Source organism: Leptonotus elevatus, chromosome 5, assembly GCF_054856555.1.
Source record: "Leptonotus elevatus isolate MCC_2025b chromosome 5, RoL_Lele_1.0, whole genome shotgun sequence".
NCBI classification, from domain to species: domain Eukaryota; kingdom Metazoa; phylum Chordata; class Actinopteri; order Syngnathiformes; family Syngnathidae; genus Leptonotus; species Leptonotus elevatus.
In genome coordinates this window covers 7,738,380-7,759,417 of record NC_141243.1, presented here as the reverse complement: position 1 = coordinate 7,759,417, position 21,038 = coordinate 7,738,380, and the positions used below count along the sequence as shown (strand labels likewise).

At 42.0% G+C, this 21,038-nt stretch overlaps 3 protein-coding genes across 6 annotated transcripts in view; 1 reads left to right on the top strand and 2 right to left on the bottom strand.

Annotated features, from left to right (window-relative positions):
• vps13a (vacuolar protein sorting 13 homolog A) overlaps positions 1 to 7,025 on the bottom strand; it is a 37,645-nt gene extending 30,620 nt beyond the window's left edge. For all 3 annotated transcript variants that reach the window (XM_086075932.1, XM_086075933.1, XM_086075934.1), the window contains exons 1-17: positions 6,847 to 7,025; positions 5,334 to 5,377; positions 5,220 to 5,262; positions 5,056 to 5,151; positions 4,677 to 4,778; positions 4,071 to 4,180; positions 3,901 to 3,960; positions 3,244 to 3,303; positions 3,010 to 3,090; positions 2,833 to 2,890; positions 2,044 to 2,171; positions 1,650 to 1,756; positions 1,397 to 1,568; positions 1,027 to 1,089; positions 805 to 943; positions 619 to 713; positions 31 to 173 (exon numbers count right to left, since the gene is read on the bottom strand). In XM_086075932.1, coding sequence (XP_085932058.1) covers positions 31 to 173; positions 619 to 713; positions 805 to 943; positions 1,027 to 1,089; positions 1,397 to 1,568; positions 1,650 to 1,756; positions 2,044 to 2,171; positions 2,833 to 2,890; positions 3,010 to 3,090; positions 3,244 to 3,303; positions 3,901 to 3,960; positions 4,071 to 4,180; positions 4,677 to 4,778; positions 5,056 to 5,151; positions 5,220 to 5,262; positions 5,334 to 5,377; positions 6,847 to 6,946 — 1,601 coding nt within the window. In that variant the 5' untranslated portion in view covers positions 6,947 to 7,025. The remainder of the gene's footprint in view (positions 1 to 30; positions 174 to 618; positions 714 to 804; positions 944 to 1,026; positions 1,090 to 1,396; positions 1,569 to 1,649; positions 1,757 to 2,043; positions 2,172 to 2,832; positions 2,891 to 3,009; positions 3,091 to 3,243; positions 3,304 to 3,900; positions 3,961 to 4,070; positions 4,181 to 4,676; positions 4,779 to 5,055; positions 5,152 to 5,219; positions 5,263 to 5,333; positions 5,378 to 6,846) is intronic.
• Positions 7,026 to 12,749: 5,724 nt separating this feature from the next.
• On the bottom strand, positions 12,750 to 13,682 carry foxb2 (forkhead box B2). Its single transcript, XM_086076657.1, has one exon. The coding sequence runs from the start codon at positions 13,680 to 13,682 to the stop codon at positions 12,750 to 12,752; it is 933 nt and encodes a 310-aa protein (XP_085932783.1).
• A 6,737-nt stretch (positions 13,683 to 20,419) lies between these two features.
• Positions 20,420 to 21,038, top strand: part of LOC147173515 (uncharacterized) — a 33,625-nt gene continuing 33,006 nt past the window's right edge. For both annotated transcript variants that reach the window (XM_086076537.1, XM_086076536.1), the window contains exon 1: positions 20,420 to 20,651. In XM_086076537.1, the coding sequence (XP_085932663.1) occupies positions 20,613 to 20,651 (39 nt within the window). In that variant the 5' untranslated portion in view covers positions 20,420 to 20,612. The remainder of the gene's footprint in view (positions 20,652 to 21,038) is intronic.

Genomic DNA, 21,038 nt, shown 5'->3' with positions numbered 1-21,038 from the left:
CATATACAAGTGTCAAAGAACAAGGCACACTTGATGGCTTGTGCTCCAGATCGCTGCGTCAGGGAGGACATCAGCTCCCCAACAGTCAACTTGATGATCTCATCTTTGTCAATGCTGTCTTTGATGGAGACACTCAGCTTTTCCATATGGAAATTTACCTTCATGTCCTCAAACTAGAAAAGCAGAGAAAATAGCAATCCACAAGTAATGAGATCTGCGCTATCATGTTAAAGCCAAAAGCTAAGCAAAGCTGCATGGTTGGAGTTACCTAACAGTGTTAGCTTCTGGTAAGCGGCATCTACTCAAATGTTTGGTGAAGATGTTCTCAGTCCATGACTTGGCAGCTAGACTGGCTAAAGAGCAGTTTTGTTTTGTTTTAATCAACTGACTACTCCTAAACACTATCTTGCCACATACACGTTTGGTTCAGTGTTTTTTTAAACTATGCGCCCTGTGATTGACTGGCGAACAGTCCATGCTCTACCCCACCTCTCGCTCAAAGTCAGCTGGGATAGGCTCAAGCTCTCCCGAGCGGACAAGCACTAAAGAAAATGGATTGACAGACTTCAGCTGCAATTTGTTTGTGGATTAATGGAGAGTGTGCGGGAAGCGACTCACATCCTTTGGATAAATGAAATTCGTGGCCGTCTCGCTGTATCCGATGGCAGTGTAGAGCCTGGCTTTCTCATTGGGAGTTAACAGCTCATCAAAGCCTGTGTGTAAACACATTGATAGGGACGGGAAGGGATGGGCTTCAGTCAGAAACCGGATATATGTGGACAAGCACCATTTCATCCACCCTACCTGTGCTTGTGCTTTTTTCCACGTTTGTTTCAGACTCAGGCTCTTCCCCCCAATTCCACATCCAGCTAATCCAGCCTTGAGACTGCTCTTCCTCCATCTTCAAACCTTGACGGTAAATACGCAACCCTGCTTTACTCGCCTGAGGAGAGGAACACGACACATAATATTAGTACATGTTTACCACATATCACGTGCAACGCAGGCATAATAAAATTACAGTACCTCCACTTCAGCCTGCTGTCTGGCCAGTGTGATGTTAAAAATATCTAGTGTCTTCTCAGGTTCCTGATAACACATGAGAAACATTGTTGACAGGTTGAAGCATGACCTATGTTAGTGGTGTACAGCAAGAGGAAGGTACAATAGACCTGATATGCCGGTGGCCATTCATACAACAAGCTTTAAGTTTAACTGAACAGACCCAGATTTCACACTAATTACATCTGTGAACAAAATCTTTTTTTACAGCATACTTTTTGTGGACGTGTTTGTTTGGTGGCGTGCAATGACATTCTCTTATGTAAAATATTGGTTCAATAAATGTTGGGGAAACCCTGCTTTAAACACTCTTAACTCCTACTTTTCAGCCCACCTGTAGTTCCTTGAGTAACTCCTCACTAGGTTTCTTGCTGGTGATCTTGATCTTGTAGAGCTCTCGGTAGTGCTTGACCAGCTGGCGGTGCCTCTGAATGTGTGGCCACGACCACATGTGGAGTCGGGGCTTCACGTCCACCTCCAGGACGCTCGTGATGGCATAGTCCCACCTGTAGACATCACAGCGGAAAGCTTTACAGCCGTGGGGGATATTACAAATCAAGAAGTCATATTATAGAACAGTGTCTTACCAATTGTTGGCATTGTTGTGAACTAAGGCCTCCGGTCTGTATTTCCTGTATGGCAGGTTGCGTGACATCAAATCCAATGAGCCTAGTAGCTCCAAGATGCTGATGTACTAGATAGAGGACCAGTACAATCATTATTAAGCCAATTTCATCAATGCTGACTACCAGATGCGGTGGTAAAAGCACTGATTATTCCCTTCGGGATTCATAGAACCATAGATTGATTCATAACTTTTAATTTATACTGCAAATGTACACTTTATTGCCAGTTTTACGTCATCAAAATACTGTACACAGATTGTGAACCTGTTGTCACTTGAAATGTTGACATAAACGGGTATTGGGCACTTGGACCAGCAGGCTATTATCCAAAAAGCCACATCACGACACTGCCTACCTGGGGTTTGTTCAGCTCAATGGCCACCTCGCTGAGATTGACCATGAGGTCGATTTTGGGAGATGAGAAGTCCATGTCTGACCTGGGATTCATGCACAGCTTTGCATCCGACGAGATGGGCCGAAAAACTGTGGCGCAGTAAAAAGACTATGTGATTTTATATAGCAATGTTTCCCCGCTATATTGCAGTTCATTGTTTGTGCAACAGATATATTGCGGATAACCATTTTTTTAAATGAGTTTTTAACTTTTAATAGAATACATTCAAGTCCAATTTAGAATGGTACGTCTTAGGTATAACACCAAGTTAAGCCACAACATGCCAGGAAGCACTTGCTGTCCACTAAGAATAAAGAATTAACTCTTTGGTGAATTACAGTAAAAGGTTTTGACATTTTAAAATTTGTTGTTGCCACAGAGAAAAGGAAATATGTGGCTGTGTGAGTATTGTTGTATGGTGTTTTAATGTGTTGCTGCTCTGTGTGCTAAAATAGCAGTTGTTTGAAGGTTTATCATTTATAATAAGTTACCGTTAACATCAATGGCATTTCGCATGTATTATATGCTAGCATTAAGCTAAGTAGCAAGTTTGAATGTGTTTTTTAAGTTAATAAGGGGTGAAACTACTGCATAAATGTTGGTCTCTGAAAATCACAGATTGGGTCTAGAATGTATCATCTGCCACAAGCAGCAATTCACTGTACCAATAAAGTGAGAGCATCTAAAGAATAAACTCTGCCTGCATGTCGCGTTTTACTGGAGTTGGTGCAAACGTGTTCCGACACTTACTGAAATCGTGGTCTGCAGAACGGGAGCCTTTGAGGTCCATGCTATTCTGGAGACAAAGCTATAAAAAGACCAAGAAAGAGAAGCTGAATTGCATTTTTCACCTGCCAAAGACACTTCTTTGTTCTTTATCCACACAGTGTGACAAAAATGTTCACACAAAAAAAACTTTGGACTCACCAAAGCTTCATCTGGACTGTGATTGGAGAAGAGCACCGAGTCGACATTCCAGTAGGCAAACAATTTGTCCAGCTGAACCAACTGAGAGGAAGGAAACAGTAATTAAAGCAATTCATTGCCATACTGTATAACCATGACATAACAATATCTAACATTCAAATCAGTCACTCACAATGAGAAAACGGAAATACTAGCGTAACAAAAACTTCCTTTTGAATACAAAGAACGTCTTACCTTGTAGAAAAGCCTCGCATTCTCATCCAACAGTGTTGGGTTCCAGTCCTCATCACAAGTCTATGGGTAGAAACAAGGGTTATATTATATGGGGTGAAATGGTATGCCAAAAGTCATGCTTCGCTACAAACCCTGCGGTTTGATTTACATTGGGTACAGTAAGGGAACAAAATGCTAAATATAAAAATGTTTTCTTTTTAGGAATGTGTAACAAAAATAGTTTTTATTAAGAAATAAAATGTTTGTATATTTAAAACTGCTGTCAGTAAATGTTGCTATTAATGAACGGCCCTAAAAAGAAACAATAGATAATAATATACAGTCCAACAGTTTTCTTTTTAGGGAAGTACACAAGAATAGTTTATTTTTCAGCATCATTCCTAAGAACACTCAACGCCAATAAAGTGATCCTACTACTGAGCAAAGACTCTTGAATACTTATGGCTGTGTGATATTTCAGTTTTTCTTTTGTAATACATCAAAAAAAAAAAATCGACAAATCCTTCTTTTCTTTTTTTTATATATGGGGTGATGTGTGTACATTAATGATAAAAAAAAATTATTTACCGAAACATTTTTGTTCATACTCATTTGTATGTACCATTACAACCCCAACACTATAACCACACCAAATGGATGTAAGGTGAGATTGATTACCTGAAGGCTAAGGTTGCTGAGAGACACGCCGAAGGACAAAGGGCACTGCGGATTGGTGACCTTAGGAAAATTTAAATAATTTCAATAATAGCATAAAAACCCACGGGGAAAACTACTTATTTGCAGTACTTCTTTATAGCACACACACAGACAATAATTTGAATACTCACATCATCCTCATAACGAATATGGATATTGGAGATCTTGACTTGAACATTTTTGATGATTTGAGTGACAAGCTTCTCCACAAAAGTGTCCTGCTTCTCTGCTGTGGGGTTCTCTGTCAAACAAATCACAGAGGATTTAAAGTTACAAGCGGCGATACACACACACCACCTTCTTAAGGGTGATTATGGGAAACAATTATCACAATTTGATGTTGTGCTTCACACAATTTAGGTGCGTAGACCACCATAATGTAGTGTCATCCATCTGTATAGGATACTTGCTTTTCCTAGTAGGTTAATGATTAACCAACGTTGACCTCTGTTTATTCACGCCAATTGCAAATCCGCGCACACAGTGATGATGTGAGTGCAGAGTGCGCAGTATGTTTTGGCCGTAGTGACTAAGTGGTTGTGTTAAGCTATTGGAAGTGACAAATAAATGAACAAACCAACTTGAATGTCTTGTATTATTGGAGATGAACTGATTAGCTGAGAATGACTGCTCAAACAGACTTCCTGCTTCTTGACACTATCCTAGTATGTCCGCCCGATTTCATGTGGATCAGTTACAGGCTGATTTTCTCCAGTTTTGGGGCACACGGGGCTAACCTTGCTCAGCGACCTTCAGCTTGGTCTCTTCAATCCTTTGCAGCTCCTTCTGTCGTGCTTCCTGCAGCTGCTTTTCCTCCTTTTCCGCATCGTACTTGATACCTGCGAAGAAGTGAGCCCCATCAAGGATTAAACATACAATCATGCCTGATCTTACTAAGCTCTACGCTACTGTCTTTAGTGGGATAATTCGTGTCAATTCATAATATAGTGAACCCCGACTATATAGTGGTTCATTGTTCAAGCCCCTGCTCTAATGCATGTTTGTGATTGGTAACAAATTATACTACACTCTTTAACTTCAGCCTAACGGATGGTCCTACAACAATTCTGGACTCTGTAACAAATACAATTGTTCTCTATGGGAAATCACACATACTTGCTGTTGGAACGATGAGCAGATAGACGCCATCAAGTGTGGCCTCCACAGACTGGGTGTAAAGGTTCTTCCAGGGAATCTGGAGTTGCAGTCGCCCTATTGAGATAAAACTAGTGAGAAAATGTGTCTACAAGAAAGAAAGGCTTAAAACCAAGCAATCTCACCTATGTGTCCCGCTCTCACTTTAAAGGGAATGTCAAGCTGACTCTGTGAGAAAAAAAAAAAAAAAGTGTGAAATTTTATATTTTCAGCACATGCATTTTAGGCATGCAACTTACCAAAGCATTCTCCTTAATTTCAAGATTTCGAAGCACAGCATCACCTGTCAAAAAATTCAAAAAAAAATCGAATTACCGATTGTTACCATTCAACATCCTGACTCTACAAATACACTACTGCTAATGTGCACTTCTTACGCTACTAACATGGAACCGAAAAAAAACCCTAAAACCTGATTTATATACTGTATTTTATTTTAAGGCCATATCAGCCAGCCCTATTCCATCATAACAAAAGCCCCCAAGAAACACTTCCACCATCAAACAAGAAGGCTTTTGACTTTAAAGCCCATTGACTTCAATTGCCTCCAAAGCTTGTGCATTATTTAAGATCAATCAGTACTCACTTCCTATCGTTATAGGCCCCGAGAGGCAAAGACCAGTGTTGATTTTGCATCAACTTTAGAAGATGGAGGACAAAACTACCGACCCTACAAACTACGGGCCTGCCTCCATTTACAACTTACCGCTACAACAAATTGCAACTCATTTATTTCCAGCAGTCTATTCTCTTTATTTCATAGCTCTTACTGTCTTGGTAAGCCATCTTTCAGTCATGTCGGTCTTTCGTCCAAACCGGTTGCAGCTTCTGTGTTGTCATGTAAAGGTAACCTACCCAATGCTTTCAGAATCTTTCGTGCTGGCGTTGAACACATGCACACTGCATCTTACACAGACAGGCAAGGGGCAATGGAAGGAGGCTTGCATCAGCATATCTGGTGAGTTTCTATTTTATTTCAATTTGTAATCAGAAGCTAAGACAGATCAAGCTAATTTGTAATAACGCTGGCTTGGTTTGCCTTTACTTTCGATTTTGACATGCTAGTGCCAAAGCACTATATGAAAATCGTTATTGCATTTTTGTCAGCCTAGCTGCCAAATATTGGTATTGCTGTGAATATGTAAAGGTGTCGAGTCAGTCGACTCGTTACAGTGGGGAGTGGGACACATTCATAGATAGGTAGGTAGCAAAAAATCTACTTGGCTGTTTGGTTTGTTCTATGCCATGCATTTTCTACACCACTTATCCTCACTAAGACTGATATGCTGTAACGGCATGGGAGGAGGCCAAAGCACGAGCAATCTGTTAAATGTAGCGATTGAGTGCATACATTCAGGAAGTTTACAATGCAATACGTTTGTTTTTGAAGCTCATTATTTGTCTGCAGGACTCTTGCTTAAACTCACAAACTGGGAAAGGGTGTGACCCGTAATCGCTGCGAAATTCAACCCAGTAACGACAGCATTTAGCTTTGCACGGGAAATTGTCGTTGAAAACCGTGCATTTCTATGAGAACTTCGATCTTCTAACTTATTTGGTCTAGTAACAGTATTCGGCACTAATTCCAGAGTCCTGCCGGACTCCTTTGCTTCATTTGAGGTAGGTCAATAAACTGACACATGACAGCCGGTTGAGCTCCAAGCTAACGTCAATGAGACGCTAGCTAGCAAGCTAGCTTGGCGCACTATGGCACCGCCTCGCTCAAGAAAGACACAAAACAAGTTCATTTACCTCCCCAGATGCCGAGTTTAAGCTGCGAGCTGTCAAGGTTGACTACGTAGTCGCCCAGAAACCTGTTGATAACGTCGACTACGAGGCTTTCGAAGACCATTTTGGAGCTCTTCTCATCTACCTGTCACCATGTTTACATTCAGGGGTCTGCCTGCAAGCCTGCCTCTCTTCTGCTTTGACCGACGTAGCGTACGTGATGGTGGGCGTGGCCGTGACGTCACAACGGAAGTTCCAACCTGCGACGTCATTTTTCGGCCACTGGACTGTACTGTTATATCTTCTCCATTGATTTCGGACTCAAGACACAACGCAGACCGCAGCTCCCTTATGTATTTAACGCTTCAATCCAGGAAAAATCAACCTGGGTGATGCAACGATGACGTCACCATCGTCATCGCACAGTTATTGTGACAGTTTAATTCAATCTGTGACAAACACAAAAAGCTGTCTGACTTTTATTATTTTTTGACAAATTACTATTTCGTTGGTTATGTGCTTACAATTCAGTCTTCAGTTGATGTAATTTCTAATTTTATTCCCGTTACTGGTTGAAAATTAATGGTCATTACAGTACTATCGATTAAAAAAATAATAATAATAATAATGACAACAATAATAATAACGTTTTTGTGTTTATCTTATATAATGCTTTGGGGGAAAAAACAGGAAGAAGAAGAAGACCAAATCAATCGGGCCTAAAACTTGGTATGTGAGCGTAGTAACCACATTTACAATATCAGACTTGCATGCATCTTCCACTAGAGGGCCCACTGTGATGGACTTTAATGGTTTTGGAAAGCCTTCCTGCTCCTTGTATGCTACCCTTGTGCAGTGGAAATTATATTTTAGACAGGCACTATTGAGCCTCCTCACTAAATAAACGTATGAGGAAAACTCATCAGAAAAGGCATAAAACGTGATGTATTGTACTTGATACAAACAGTTTCCATTCAGAGTAGACCCATCCACACGGGGAATCATATTTTATGATTAATCACCATAACTTTGTGTGTTTTTTTTAACTAGTCCCTGAAACCACCACCAAGCATATAATGTTGTAACTGAGAAAATTCGATTTTTGTTCTTCACAAAATAAATAAATAATAATAATAAAAAATAAGTAAAAAAAAAAAATGCAATGTCTGTCTGTCCAGAATTTGGTTTATTTCTCGTTATTTTGTTGCTCATATTGTGTGTTTCTCAGCTGCACTCACTCATCGCTTGTTTGGAAAAGAAAATATTGTTTGGAAAATATTGGCAACGCTGACAAAAAATGCCAACATTGACTGCTTTTGTAGCAGGGATACGCTTTGAAGTATGTAAGCCGCTAAAAAACAATCCATCCATCCATCCATCCATCCATCCATCCATGATCTGTACCGCTAATTCTAAAATAATTTTTTTTAAATGAAGTCAGCCTCATCCTTTCAAATTAACTCAAATTAATCAATAAAATTGATGAATCATCCAGACCTAATTACACGATCTTGCCAGGCATTCGCAAAAATAAACATCACATTTTCATGTGAACTATTCCCTCATGTAGACAAAATGTGCTGCTTATTCTTCATCTAAACCAACTGTTAGGAACCACTCAAGTGAATACACTAATCAAAACATATTTCTCAATATTACATCTAATTTCTGCAACACAGTGAGCCTTAATATTAACAATGTTCTGTGATAATTTACTGGTAACGACATGATGATGTAGAATAGCATCCTCATTGTGTGTGGGATGGAATATGAATGTGACAAATTAATTGAAGGAGTGTGAGAGGGCCCAGAGGTCAGGAGGCTTTTTGCGAAAATGAAGCTTGACTTTATTACGCTAATAAAAGCCAAAGTGCTCGCTTGTGATGCAGGGATAAACGATTGCGACTCAGCGGATGACCTTGCCTTGAACGATATTTTGAATTCACGCTCCAATTAACGCTGAAAAGAGAGAATAGCAATATTGCTGAATGCCATCTTGCAAATTGATCTTAAAACATGAAATATTTGAATACTTTACATACAACATCCACTAATGTTCACTTTGTCTAAAACTGTAGTTAAAAAAGACTTTCAAAAAGACTGTCCAGAACAAATCTGCTATCATATCTGCTGTGATAAATGTATAGTAAGTACATACATCATCAATCAGACAGTTTAGGCCTATACCAGGCCAATCTCCAACAATGCCTTTGTAATTATATGTCGTCTGACTTTGATGTATTACACGTCTGGTTGCAAAGAAGGTTGTAACTTCATCTTGCAAAAAATAAAAAAAATACAAAAGTAGAAGCCCAGAGCAAAATATTTTCATACAAAGACATCATCCCTGTGTAGACTTCAACTTTTGTTTCAATGTAAGATGACTCTTGAAGCGCCCAAAAAATCTCAAAAAAAAAAAAGCAGAGAGACTACTAGTTTAGTCCAACCGCTGAGTGAGGTATATGACTGGCTCCCTCTTGTGGTACTTGAAAGAATTGCTGGATTAAATGTTCAAATCATGCATATAGTTACAGCCAGGGTCTTAAACCTGTTAAAATAAAGTCCCAGTAAGGCTGTCAAATACTGTTAAGTTCTATTTAATTTTAAAACACAATAATCTTTCTTTAAATGTAATGGAACTGTTTGTCAATAAATGTATTTAGGAACAATTGTAATTGGATTTTTATGTAAGTAAACCGGCAAACCTAGTTTCATTTAACGACATGAAATTCAGTATGTCAATCATGAGCAAACCTAAAAAATAAAAAGTCTTGCATGTGTGGACAATGCATTGTGACGAAGTTTGACTCGCTACGCTTTGCAGCTTTAATAGTTAATATTAGTCTTGCTTGTGGTTATAGATTTGTAAAGACGAGTGTTAATGAATGACAAATGAATCTCTGTTTTGCAGCGTGTACGAGTTAAGGTGATTAAAAATAATTAAGATGCTGGTTATGACGGCCTAATCATTAAAACAAAGCATGTAGAATTTACACCTCTGGCCCTTATGAAGTGCGCTTAATTTCCACTAATGCCCGATTGACGATGCAACGTTGCAGTTTCACTTGTGACACTAACACACCTCTGACCGCCATGTTTTATTCAGTTATTCAAAAGGCTCATATTATTCATTTTCCGCTCAAATTTTATACACTTTATTCAAGCTTGGTGGTATGTTCATGTCAATTTATAGGGAAACAAAAGCAAATTCTTAATGAAAATTTTATTGCATTGCCAAAAATCTATTATTTTTAATAGATAATATCTAAATTCTCACAGGCAGGTTTCCATGCTGTCAATGTAAAAACGGGTGCATCTTCATTTTGGTGCCAGGGCAAGTCGAGCTACGGATGTTTGGGACCTTATTATGACTTTCTGGATGCGCCGGCTGCCACGGCAGCCACGGCAGCCACGGCACATCTAAATTGGTAGGCTAACAGAAAGTAGACTCGATTTTAATCTTGCGCCGGGTATTGTGTGTGGGGTGGGTTTACACATTAGATGCACGATCAGGGGTGCAAGTCGCTCTCCAATTGCCCAAGTCATACGCACGGCCGACATCATCCGCAAAGGGAGATCTAGCGGATTACCTGTAACACAAATTGCGCCCGCCATCTCATCTCTCGAAACCCAGAGAGTCATTTTCTGCTTCTGTCAAGCATGTGTGCGCGTTCCCCCGCTCTGATTTGAATGGTAACGAGGGGAGCCGCTTCAATTGGCAGGGAGTCGGCTGTATTCCATCCCACAATGGTGCAAACGCCCCCTTTAAGCCCAATACTACCTGTACAAAATCTAGGAAAATACCAAAAGAATGAAAACTCCACCCATGCGCACAAATAGACCGCGCTTTGCGCTATATGCACTGGGCACAAAAAATAGGGCCAAATGGATCTGTTTGCGATCAAATAACCCACAAATACAATATTGTAATTCAGTGTTCAGCAGATCACGGGGGGGGGGGGGGGGGCAATAATGTCTGCATTATTACTCCTCTTATTGTGTCTTAATTAGTGGCATTTAATTATACTGAAGAGCAGTGAGGCTTATTAGAGCCTGCTGATTAGGGAATTAACACACATGAGTGTGCACATACAAACACACACATACACACACATTCACTTGCAGGTACATGCGTACTTTCTGGTCCTAACTGGAACTCACCAACCATCCATGGTGCTTGCTTGTCCTCAAAGACAAACAAACATTCACACTCAGGACATTTTTTCGAGTCTCCAATTAACCTCAGAAGCATGTTTTTTGTTTTTTTGTTTTTTTTCCAAATGTGGGACCCAGGAAGTTAAGATTCGCCCCCCAAATCTCAGAAATGTGAGACAGACATGCTCAGCACTTGTGTTCATTCGTGTGACATGACATACATTATAATCAACATTTTAAATGTAATAATAATCCGGAGTTATAAAACAATTTATATTTGATTACAGTCCATTTATTTGTAAAAGTTGCATGTGGAGCCTAAATGACAACTTTTTTTTTTCATGTTTCACAAACAAAAATGAGATAAAGATTTTCTTTTATTTGAACTTTCAAATGAGTTATTTTATGTCACTAATATACAATTCAGATTTTTTCTAAACTGAAAACTTAAAAAATATAATTTGCCAAGACTCAACCCTGATTATTTTATTATTTAAAAAAAAATGCAAGGGTTTATTTATTTATATATTTGTTTATTTATTTATATCTTTGAGTCACTAGTCCACCCTGTTGACCCTAACTTGAACTTGTTAAACGAACACTCTCTTAGAAGAAAAAGTGTGGTCATCACCATTTGTGTGTTTATGCGCTCCGCTTGTTATCCATAACACCAAATCGTTTTTTATTTATCACTCCTCCGCTTCTCTTGTCCGGCTGGTGCATGTCAATTATTTGTTCAGAGGCTGGTGCGACAATGGAGGGGTTGGGGGGGGGGGGGGTGGACACCGTTTCCAGGAGCCTTTGGGATGCTAAGCAGGGAGGATGGCGGGGCTTGAATATAAGTCACTCTCAGTGATGCTTTGTGCACGGAGAGGAGAAGAGGCGAGCTTCAAAGCCGCCGTTTAAACGCCGTCAAACAAAAAGGATGGAAAACTTGATCCCGATACTTGTTCGAAGTGCACATCCATTTATTTGAGACACGCATGCAGCTCGGATGTCCATCTCTGTGATTTATGCCATATTTTTTTGAGTGTTTGCACGAGCAAGGAAAGTCATGATTCAAATGCGGCCAACCTCTTTCTTCATCACGCCTCGCATTTAATCATGGCTATGACGTAGACGTAAAAAATAACCTCCAAATTAGATTGTGTGAGCACTGAGCACATTCGAGTAGGACTTGCGTTTGTAGGAATGATCAACTCGTTTTCTTTATAAATCATGTCTAAATCAGTGAAATAACAGGAACACATGCAAAAATAAACAACGCATTATTATTAACATAAATGTCCCCTTTATTCAATAACATGTCAAAGTCCAATCATGTCTGAATCATTTAGATTTTTTATATATATTTTTTAGATCTATATGGGCCTCCCCCAGCTACTTTCCTCATAACTAAAATGTTAAATGTTAAATAAACTGCCCGAGTGTAGTGGAATGTCCAGTATTTTGTCCCAAAATGTGTACATAAATAAATGCTAAATAAATCTAGGACAATTGTAACTTCTTTATAAATATTTTGATAAATAGCTATCAAGCACTAACCAAGCATTACAAAGTGAGGAAATACCCTATAAGTTGATTTCAATATGGTAGAAAGTTTTCAGCTAATTTCTTTGGTTCAGCGTGTCTGATTGTATTTTTTTTTTATATAATGAATCACAAATTTAACAACAGTGTGCAAACAAAGAAAAAAGGCTGCCATACAAATATTTCTCACACAGTTTTCCACCTTTTTGTGCCTCTTTTGCTGTCAGTCCTCCACCAAGTGATTAAGACAGGAGGAGGGCCGGGTGCAGGAGGTCGCCTTTCCCCAGAGCGTCACATTGGGATGAGGAGGAGGAGGAGGTGCAGGTGGTGGAGGAGGAGGCCGCGGCGCACATCCCGCTCAGACCGTGAGACATAAGCGCCGGCGTGGGCTTTATCGGCACCGGCACGGCGGGCAGTGCAGGCCCGTTGGCACTGTGGTGGTGGTACAGGCTTTTTGCCGGGACCCCGAAGGGTGCGTACTCCTGGGACGGGGCCAGAGGCTCGGACAGCATACCGACGTGGGGCCACACGGAGGTCATCAGCTGAGGGGGCACCGGGTAGCCCAGGTGGTGCATGACCGAGGTGAGGGGCACGACGCCCTTGTAGTCCCGATTGATGATGTTCTCAATGGCGAACGGGTGTTTAAAGCCACCCGGCTGGGGGCAGGCGATGCCCCCGTAGCCTTGGAAGTGCGCGGGCGTCGTCGGCGGCGGGTGCATAAGGGGCAGGCGGCCGCAGGGCTCCTGGTGGGCCGGCTTGCCGCCATGCTGCAAATGGTGGTGGTGGTGGTGGAAGTAGTGCAACATGGACGAGCTCTTGCACGCCGCCAGCTCGGCGCGCAGCACCTTGAAGCGCTTGCGGCGGCGCAGGAAGCTGCCGTTCTCGAACATGTCGCCGCAGTCCGGGTGCAGGGCCCAAAAGCTGCCCTTGCCCGGCTGGTCGGGCCGCCGCGGGATCTTGATGAAGCAGTCGTTGAAGGAGAGATTGTGTCGCAGGGAGTTCTGCCAGCGCTGCGTGTTGTCCCTGTAGTAAGGGAAGCGGTCCATGATGAACTTGTAGATGTCGCTCAGGGGCAGCATCTTGTCTTGGGAGTTCTGGATGGCCATGGCCGTGAGGGAGATGTACGAATAGGGAGGCTTCTGGTCACTGTAGGAGTTTTTCCCCGGTCGTGGCATGATCTCTTGTAGAGCTCTTTTTCTTTTGTTTAAAAAAAAAAAATCAATCAATCTAAACACGCTTTCCCAGCCTCTTCAGCATGCAAGTAACTTCCACGGAGGAGAGTTTAGTCCGAAATATCTGAGCCATTGAAGGGGCTGCAATGAGTTAGTAAACTTCACAACGTTCCCGCGTCACTTGAAAAGAAAAAAAACCCCTCGTGCGTAAAAGTGCGAGTCCTTGCGTAAAAGTTGCCGGAGACGTCCTCTCTTTTGCCCGCTTGCGCGTCTCGTCTTGTACTCTCCAACTTTCGTCTCTCTCTCCTCCTCAATGAGATGCTCCCGATTCCAGGTTTTTCTTTTTGTGTGTGTGTGTGTGTGTGTGTGTGAGACCACCGCAGGTCTATGACGCTGCTATTACCAGACACTTTAAAAATGACACGCAAGGGTAGTTGTGTATGGGTGCGTGGGAGGGAGAGGGAAAGAGGGAGGGCGAGCGAGACTTATGAATAAAAATGAAGAATATTAGGAGGGTATTTAAAAAGAAAAAACATATTTTCCCTATTGGCACTATAGAAACGACTGATAGGAGATATAAAATACCAATTTTGTAGTACCATTGAGAGCACAATAAGCATGCAATACCCTGACTTTAATTCAATTTGTCAAATGGTTTTCCTCATTAAAATTAAATTATTTTTTTGCAAGCCACCAAAACACCACCATTCATCATTGGGTTTTTTAAATACTGTATACAGAAATATTGCACTTAAACGCATATAAGAGAATGTTAAACTGGTTTTATAATTATACTATATTGTGTGCCTCTTAAGGGGCGTGGCCTTGTGAGTGACATCAGAAGCAGGATTTGGAGTTTGTCATTGCGAGTGTTCTCATTTTGCATTTGATCTAACTATCGGTGGCTGCGCATGCGAGGGTATTCCTAAACTCATTCACTCCCAGCCATTTTCACTGAAGCAATCCTCTTCGCTCCCAACTGTTTTACTGGATTTTGACTGATTTTGCAAGGCCCACAGATGATGGTGTTCTATTGCTACAAAAACATGGAACCTACCAAAAGAAACATTAGAGTTTCTTCTTTCATCAGGAAAAAAATATATATTTGTATCTGTTTCCGTTTTGCAGAAATTAACAGTAGAATATAGCTAAGTTTCCTCATTATTTACAAATCTGTTTAAAACAGTGGGGAAAAGAGCCTTTTTGCAACATGGCTTTGCGGTTGATCTTTTATAGTCTGCACTGCGGATTTTTTGTAATAACTACCATTGCTTCAAGCATTCTCTTCATTCCAGAGGCTGCATCAAAGCCTTCTATATGCTCTAGCATAAAAAAAAACATAAAAAAAACAAAACAATGTATAAATACGTTTTTGGGTGCATGGTAATATTTAAAATGCAACGTATTTATACGTTTTTGGGAGCAAATGAGTTAAAGGTACTGTCCGACGTTTTTCTGTTGCTGTTTGTAAACACAACATCTCGGACAAGCCAAAGCAAGTACACATTCCCAAAACATTCTTCTTCAGTTAATGGGAGACGTTAAATTGTCCATAGGTGTGAATTTGATTGTGAATGTTGGTTTCTCTATATGTGCCCCAGCATTGACCAGTCCAAGTTGCAGCCGTGTTACCCAAATCATTGCTTAGCGACACAAAACGACTTAAAAAAAAGGAAGTTGAATGCCCCAAAAATGGTGCAATTTGGAGTTCAAGCAATTTTTTCCAGCAAAAGTAAAGGTGTGTTGTTGTTTTTTTGTAAGTCTGTCTTTGTTGGATGGTCTCGTCAGAACAGTCCTTGCAGTGGAAATTCAAGAGGTGAGTGTTCCTGAAGTTGTACAATTTGGAATATATTCCAAATTTGGAGGAAATATACACCTTTGAAGTCAAACAATGTCAAACCATCTTCATGCATGACCTGGCAGGACACTTCAGCTCAACGTGTTTTTAAATTATTATTTATTTACATTTAAAGGATTAACAATCATAAAGCTGATTGACTTTGCATGTGATATTTGTGGGTGATGCCACCACAGAAGGGTGTCAGTAATTGTAAAAGACTAAAAGCGTGATGATGATAACCATTTACTTTGTATTTCAGGGGTCCAGAACCCCCAAAATTCACTTAGTAGCACCCCAAAATGTGAGTAAAAATCAGCCCCAAATACCATGACATAACGCAAGATAAGACGGAAATAAACAGGAAGTCAGCCATTTTGTTTTCAAGGCAAATTCCAGGCCTTTACTTTCTGTATAATTTGTTTGGAAGTTACCAGTGATGACAACAAACATTTACTGTGAGGACGACATGAGTGTCAATCGGAATTGAGCATTATTATCTTTAGTTAATTTCCAACCCTTGTTAGATTTAGACTTCTGCGTGCTTTTAAAAAGGTAAAGACACGAATGGCGGCCTCGCGTAAATGTGCTCGACTGCACTTTGCGACTTTGCAAACAATAAATCATGTCTTCCTTTGCGCACCATCATCACTGCGCACACACAAGCTGCTGTTGATTAATTGCAGAGAGGGCCGTCCAGCGGCTGTCTGTCTGCTCAAACACTCTCGGGTGGATCCTACAAGGATGTAAACAAACTTTACGCCGAATCTCGGTGGAGAACCACCCCCGATACCCTTGCCCCCTCTTCCTTCCCGTAACGATACACATCCTTCTCTGGCCAGGTGTCATGGCTGGGGGTCCTTGACAGTCTTCTCGCGGGGTGGATGAGGGGGCCCACCCGAATACATTGCAATAATTAAGCCTTTGGTGAGTTCGGCCTCCTCAGAGAGGAAGTCCAACAATGTAATTAAGGGGCGAGCGTGGGGCTGCGCCGGTTATGAATATTCAAAAAAACAACGTCGGTTAATTAGCCGCCTCATACGACGCCACTCAAAAGGTCAACTGAGGTGACATCAGGAGCATATTTTAACAAACGGGACTTTATTGAAAAATGTTCTAATGTATTCACAGTGGTTCGTGTTTTTCTCGTGTTTTTGCCTCCTCCTTTTGCTTTGTTTTGATTTTTTATGCACCATGTGGGAAGAGTAGCCCCTTCGAGGCCCTTGCTGCACACACACAAAAAAAAAGGTGCTCTTTATGCTCAGGAAAGATCAATATTAAATCTGTTTTCACAAAAGGGGGCTGTTAAATAGACACCACGGCAGAACTGCAGAACAAAATTAATTAACACGCGCGTGCACACACACACACACGATAACGCCAAACTCCTGGACAAATATCTGGTTGTAAAGCACACCTTCTGGGCATACACAACATATGTCGGAATTATCCCTAATTGACTAATTACATAAATTACTCATTAAGTTTACAGCACATCAATTATAAAAGATGTATCAATTAATTTTGCATAAATTACAAGCGGCGGCGGCGGCGGCGGGCTTGCACGCAGAGGGCGGCGGAGGGAATAAGGGCATCCGGGAGGGGGGTCTACGAAGGTGGAGATTGTGTGTCTGTTTATTTCCCCGTCTCCGCTAATAATAATGATGTGTTCGGCTTTAGGGCAAAGATGTTCCTCCAACCGCCGCCTCCCGTTTGCACGGTGGCAAGTGAGGGGGGTAATGGCAATTATAGTGATAATAATAAGCTTAAAGACCTCTTCCGCGACTCATGAGGGGTGCGTGGTGGCAGCGAGAGCCATTAAAATCAATTAGTGAGGCCTATTGTTTCCAGTGGAAAAAAATTTAACTGGGTTTAATAGCGGCGAGCAGATGTCCTAAGACTCGTAGCGCGAGTTCAAGTTTCTCAGGTTTGCCGTAAAATTGCACTGGAACAGAAGTGTTAGGAGGGGGTTTATTAGATTAGCTAGTGTTGTGAGCTGCTTTAAATGACTATTCCATTATTTCCATTATGCACAGGCTACAACTTTCAAACTGGCCAAATTAAATCGATTCATAGGCTGACTTAATGACAAACTCATTGAGCGACCGTCTGACTGATTCATTGATTGAATGGTTTGACCAAACTGCTGACTTACTAACTGGACAAATTAATAAATTGACTCATTGAGTAACTAACTCATTGACTGATTGACCCAAAAACAGTATTTGTCATGTTTGGGGCTCTGGTTTTGGTTAGGGGTCTCGATTGGTCCCGAGTGTGGTCCTGCCCTTCCTCGGGCTGACCAATCCGGGTCCTCAGCCACTTGTGCCTGGCCCCAGGTGTGTCTAGTCACCTCGTTAGTCTGTTGCGTTCTGTCACGGTTCACGCAGGAGAACCACGGCAGGGAAGCATGTGCTACTGAACATAATTTATTTGACAAAAACACTAACAGGGGTACTGGGTAACTCTAAATAAACAAAGATCTGAAAAGACCAAAAAATCAAAGTAACAAACAAAACACCAGTGGTGACAGCGACAAGCGGCAATGATCCCACACCGACTGACCACAACCAGGGAACTAAATATGCACACTCTAACGAGGTGACCAGGCACACCTGGGGCCAGGCACAAGTGTCTGAGGGCCCGGATTGGTCAACCCGAGGAAGGGCAGGACCACACTCAGGACCAATCGAGACCCCCAACCAAAACCAGAGCCCCAAACATGACAGTATCCCTGCGTACGTATCTGGTGATGCTCTTCAATTGGTCCAGAGAGAGAGAGAGAGAGAGAGAGAGAGAGAGAGAGAGAGAGAGAGAGAGAGAGAGAGAGAGAGAGAGAGAGAGAGAGAGAGAGAGAGAGAGAGAGAGAGAGAGAGAGAGAGAGAGAGAGAGAGAGAGAGAGACATGCCGCCCCGCTCGACATCCTGTCGATCTTTTGTTGCGGTAAGAGCTGTCTTGTCTTGTTCAGAAATGGTCAAAGCAGAGGTGCGAAGTCAGAGGTTTGATAGGGGGTCTTTGGTGGTGAGGCCTGGGAGGAAGTGGGGTGTGAACGTGTTCTTTTCAAATCTGCTGTAGAACATATTGAAGTTATCAGCCAGTCTTTTATTGTACTCCACTTGCGGTTATGATTCTTCCGAAGTTGGTGATGGATCGTAGACCTTTTCACACTGATGCATAGTCTTAAGCAGAAAATTATTTTTTTCCCAGTTTTTCTGCAAAGTTTCCCTTGGAGATTTGTATTTCCTTTGACTTCTACTCTTTTGGCCTGCTTTGCCTGTTCCCACTACGAAAAGCAACATCCTGGCCTGGTGAAGTTGGCGAAGCTTGGCAGTGAAGCATGACTCGCTGTTATTGATCACACGTCCTGACAAAAGCTGACACAGGATGTCACAGCGTCTCGAATTCATACAAGTTGATAGTTCAAACCACTTCATAGACCAGCTTATTGATGGACTTGTTGATTGACTGACTAATTATTCACAATTCGTGGAGACTCAACAACTCGATCGCTAAACTGACTACATAATGCAATTTGTTGAGTAGCTAATCAATTGGCTGACTGTTTCACTGAGTGGTTAACCCATTGGCCAACTGACTCATTCACAGGCTGACTTATTGACTCATTAATTGAAGGGTTCATTGGCTGAGTGGCAAATTAACCAAGCTACACAAACTGACTGACTGACTGACTGATTCATTGACTAATGAACAAATTGAGCAAATTAATGGACTTACTCACAGGAAGGAAGGCAGACAGACAGACTGACTGTCTAAATCAGTGGTCCTCACCCCTGGTCCTTGGGGACCGGTATCCAGCCTGTTTTCCATGTCTCCTACAGCCAACACAGGTGGGAATCGTTATCAGGCTTCTCCAGAGCTTGCTAATTAGCTGATGATATGAATCACCTGTGTTGGCTGCGGGAGACATGGAAAACAGGTTGGATACCGGTCCCCGAGGACCAGGGTTGAGGACCACTGGTCTTAATGACTAACTCAATAACTCCGTTGACTAGCGGACTCCTTGATTGAATGATTCCCAGATTGACTAACTAACTCATTGACCAAATTGATGGACTGGATTAGTTGAGTAAATAACTGACTGAGTGGTGAGATTAAAGACTTACCTACTCATTGATTGACTGCCTAACTAATGAATATGAATGGGCTAATTGACCGACAAACACATTGACTGATTCACTGACTGACGCCCAATTGACTAATGTACGTACACAGACTAACTGACTGGTTACGAGTGAATTTTATGGCATACTGAAGCTGTGTAAATAAACAAGTCCCCACTTCATGTTGCTCTGCTTGCCATTGCGGCAGAATCTCAATATTGATTGACTGAGTGTCCAATGTTGTGCTAGCTCGCTGCAGTGTTACTGCACCGAGGCAGCTTCCATTAACAACACATCCTTCTCTGCACATCATGTTTTACAGACTCCAATCTTGCCCGCTCCAGCAATTACTTTTAGGCTTCCGCGAATCCCAAACACGACACACAATCCACCTAAACCTGCAACCAGTGAGATCGAATTACAACATCAACAATGTTGTTTTGTAATTATAGCTTTGAATAAACTCTAATGGAGTATTATTGTGGTCGATGTACTGTATGAGAGTTGCTTGCTGCTGTCTATGGTGCTGAAGTTACTAGCTAGCTAATTCTATCCAACAAATAAACAATTATAAAAATAAAAAAATACACCATAACCGCCCAATTTACTATTTCACTGTCAATGTGACTGACGCGGGAGGGTTAAAAAAAAAAGGAAGAAAAAAAAGCGAGTGGCGTAGTAACACTATAGAGCCAACGTGCGTATACCTCCGCCGCGACAACTAGTGCCGATAGTCACCCACACCCAGCCAGTTTACCGAGAAGGGGCGGTGCCAACACACACAGCTGCAGAGGGACTGCTGCAGTGCGAGCGTAGCGGGGGGGGTGGGGGATTCCACTCTATTCTGCAACACACACACATACACGCACACGAACGCGCACACATCGACACGTCCCGGCACATAAACGTCCCTAACTGAATTGTTGTGTATCCTATGTGGAGCTCCACGTTCGTACCGCGCCGACGCAGGCCGACATGGACGACTATCTGCGGAGGGTGGACTGCAGACGAGGGGTGAGTTGCGAGCATCCACACGCGACAGCAGCCTCCCGTGTGTATATCTGTGCGTGTGCGTGTACGTGTGCGTGCTACAGGCTTTCTTTCCTGTTGCTGCACCTGTAGCCACACATTGCATGGTATGGTATGATATGGTAGAGATGAGGAGGCTTGTGGTACCCCTTCAGGCTGACATCAACAAGTTAAGGGCCCCCGCCCCCACCCCCACCCAATACATCCTTTCCTTGCATGCAAGCATTGCACTCATTAGACTCAGTGGTTTTCAAACTTGGGTCAGCGAGCTGAAGCTTGCCGGTGTCCACAAAATAATTCGTAATAAAGTATGTCGTATCGTTTAGGGAAAAAAAAGTGCATACCTACATATTGGGAGGGGTACACTTTTGG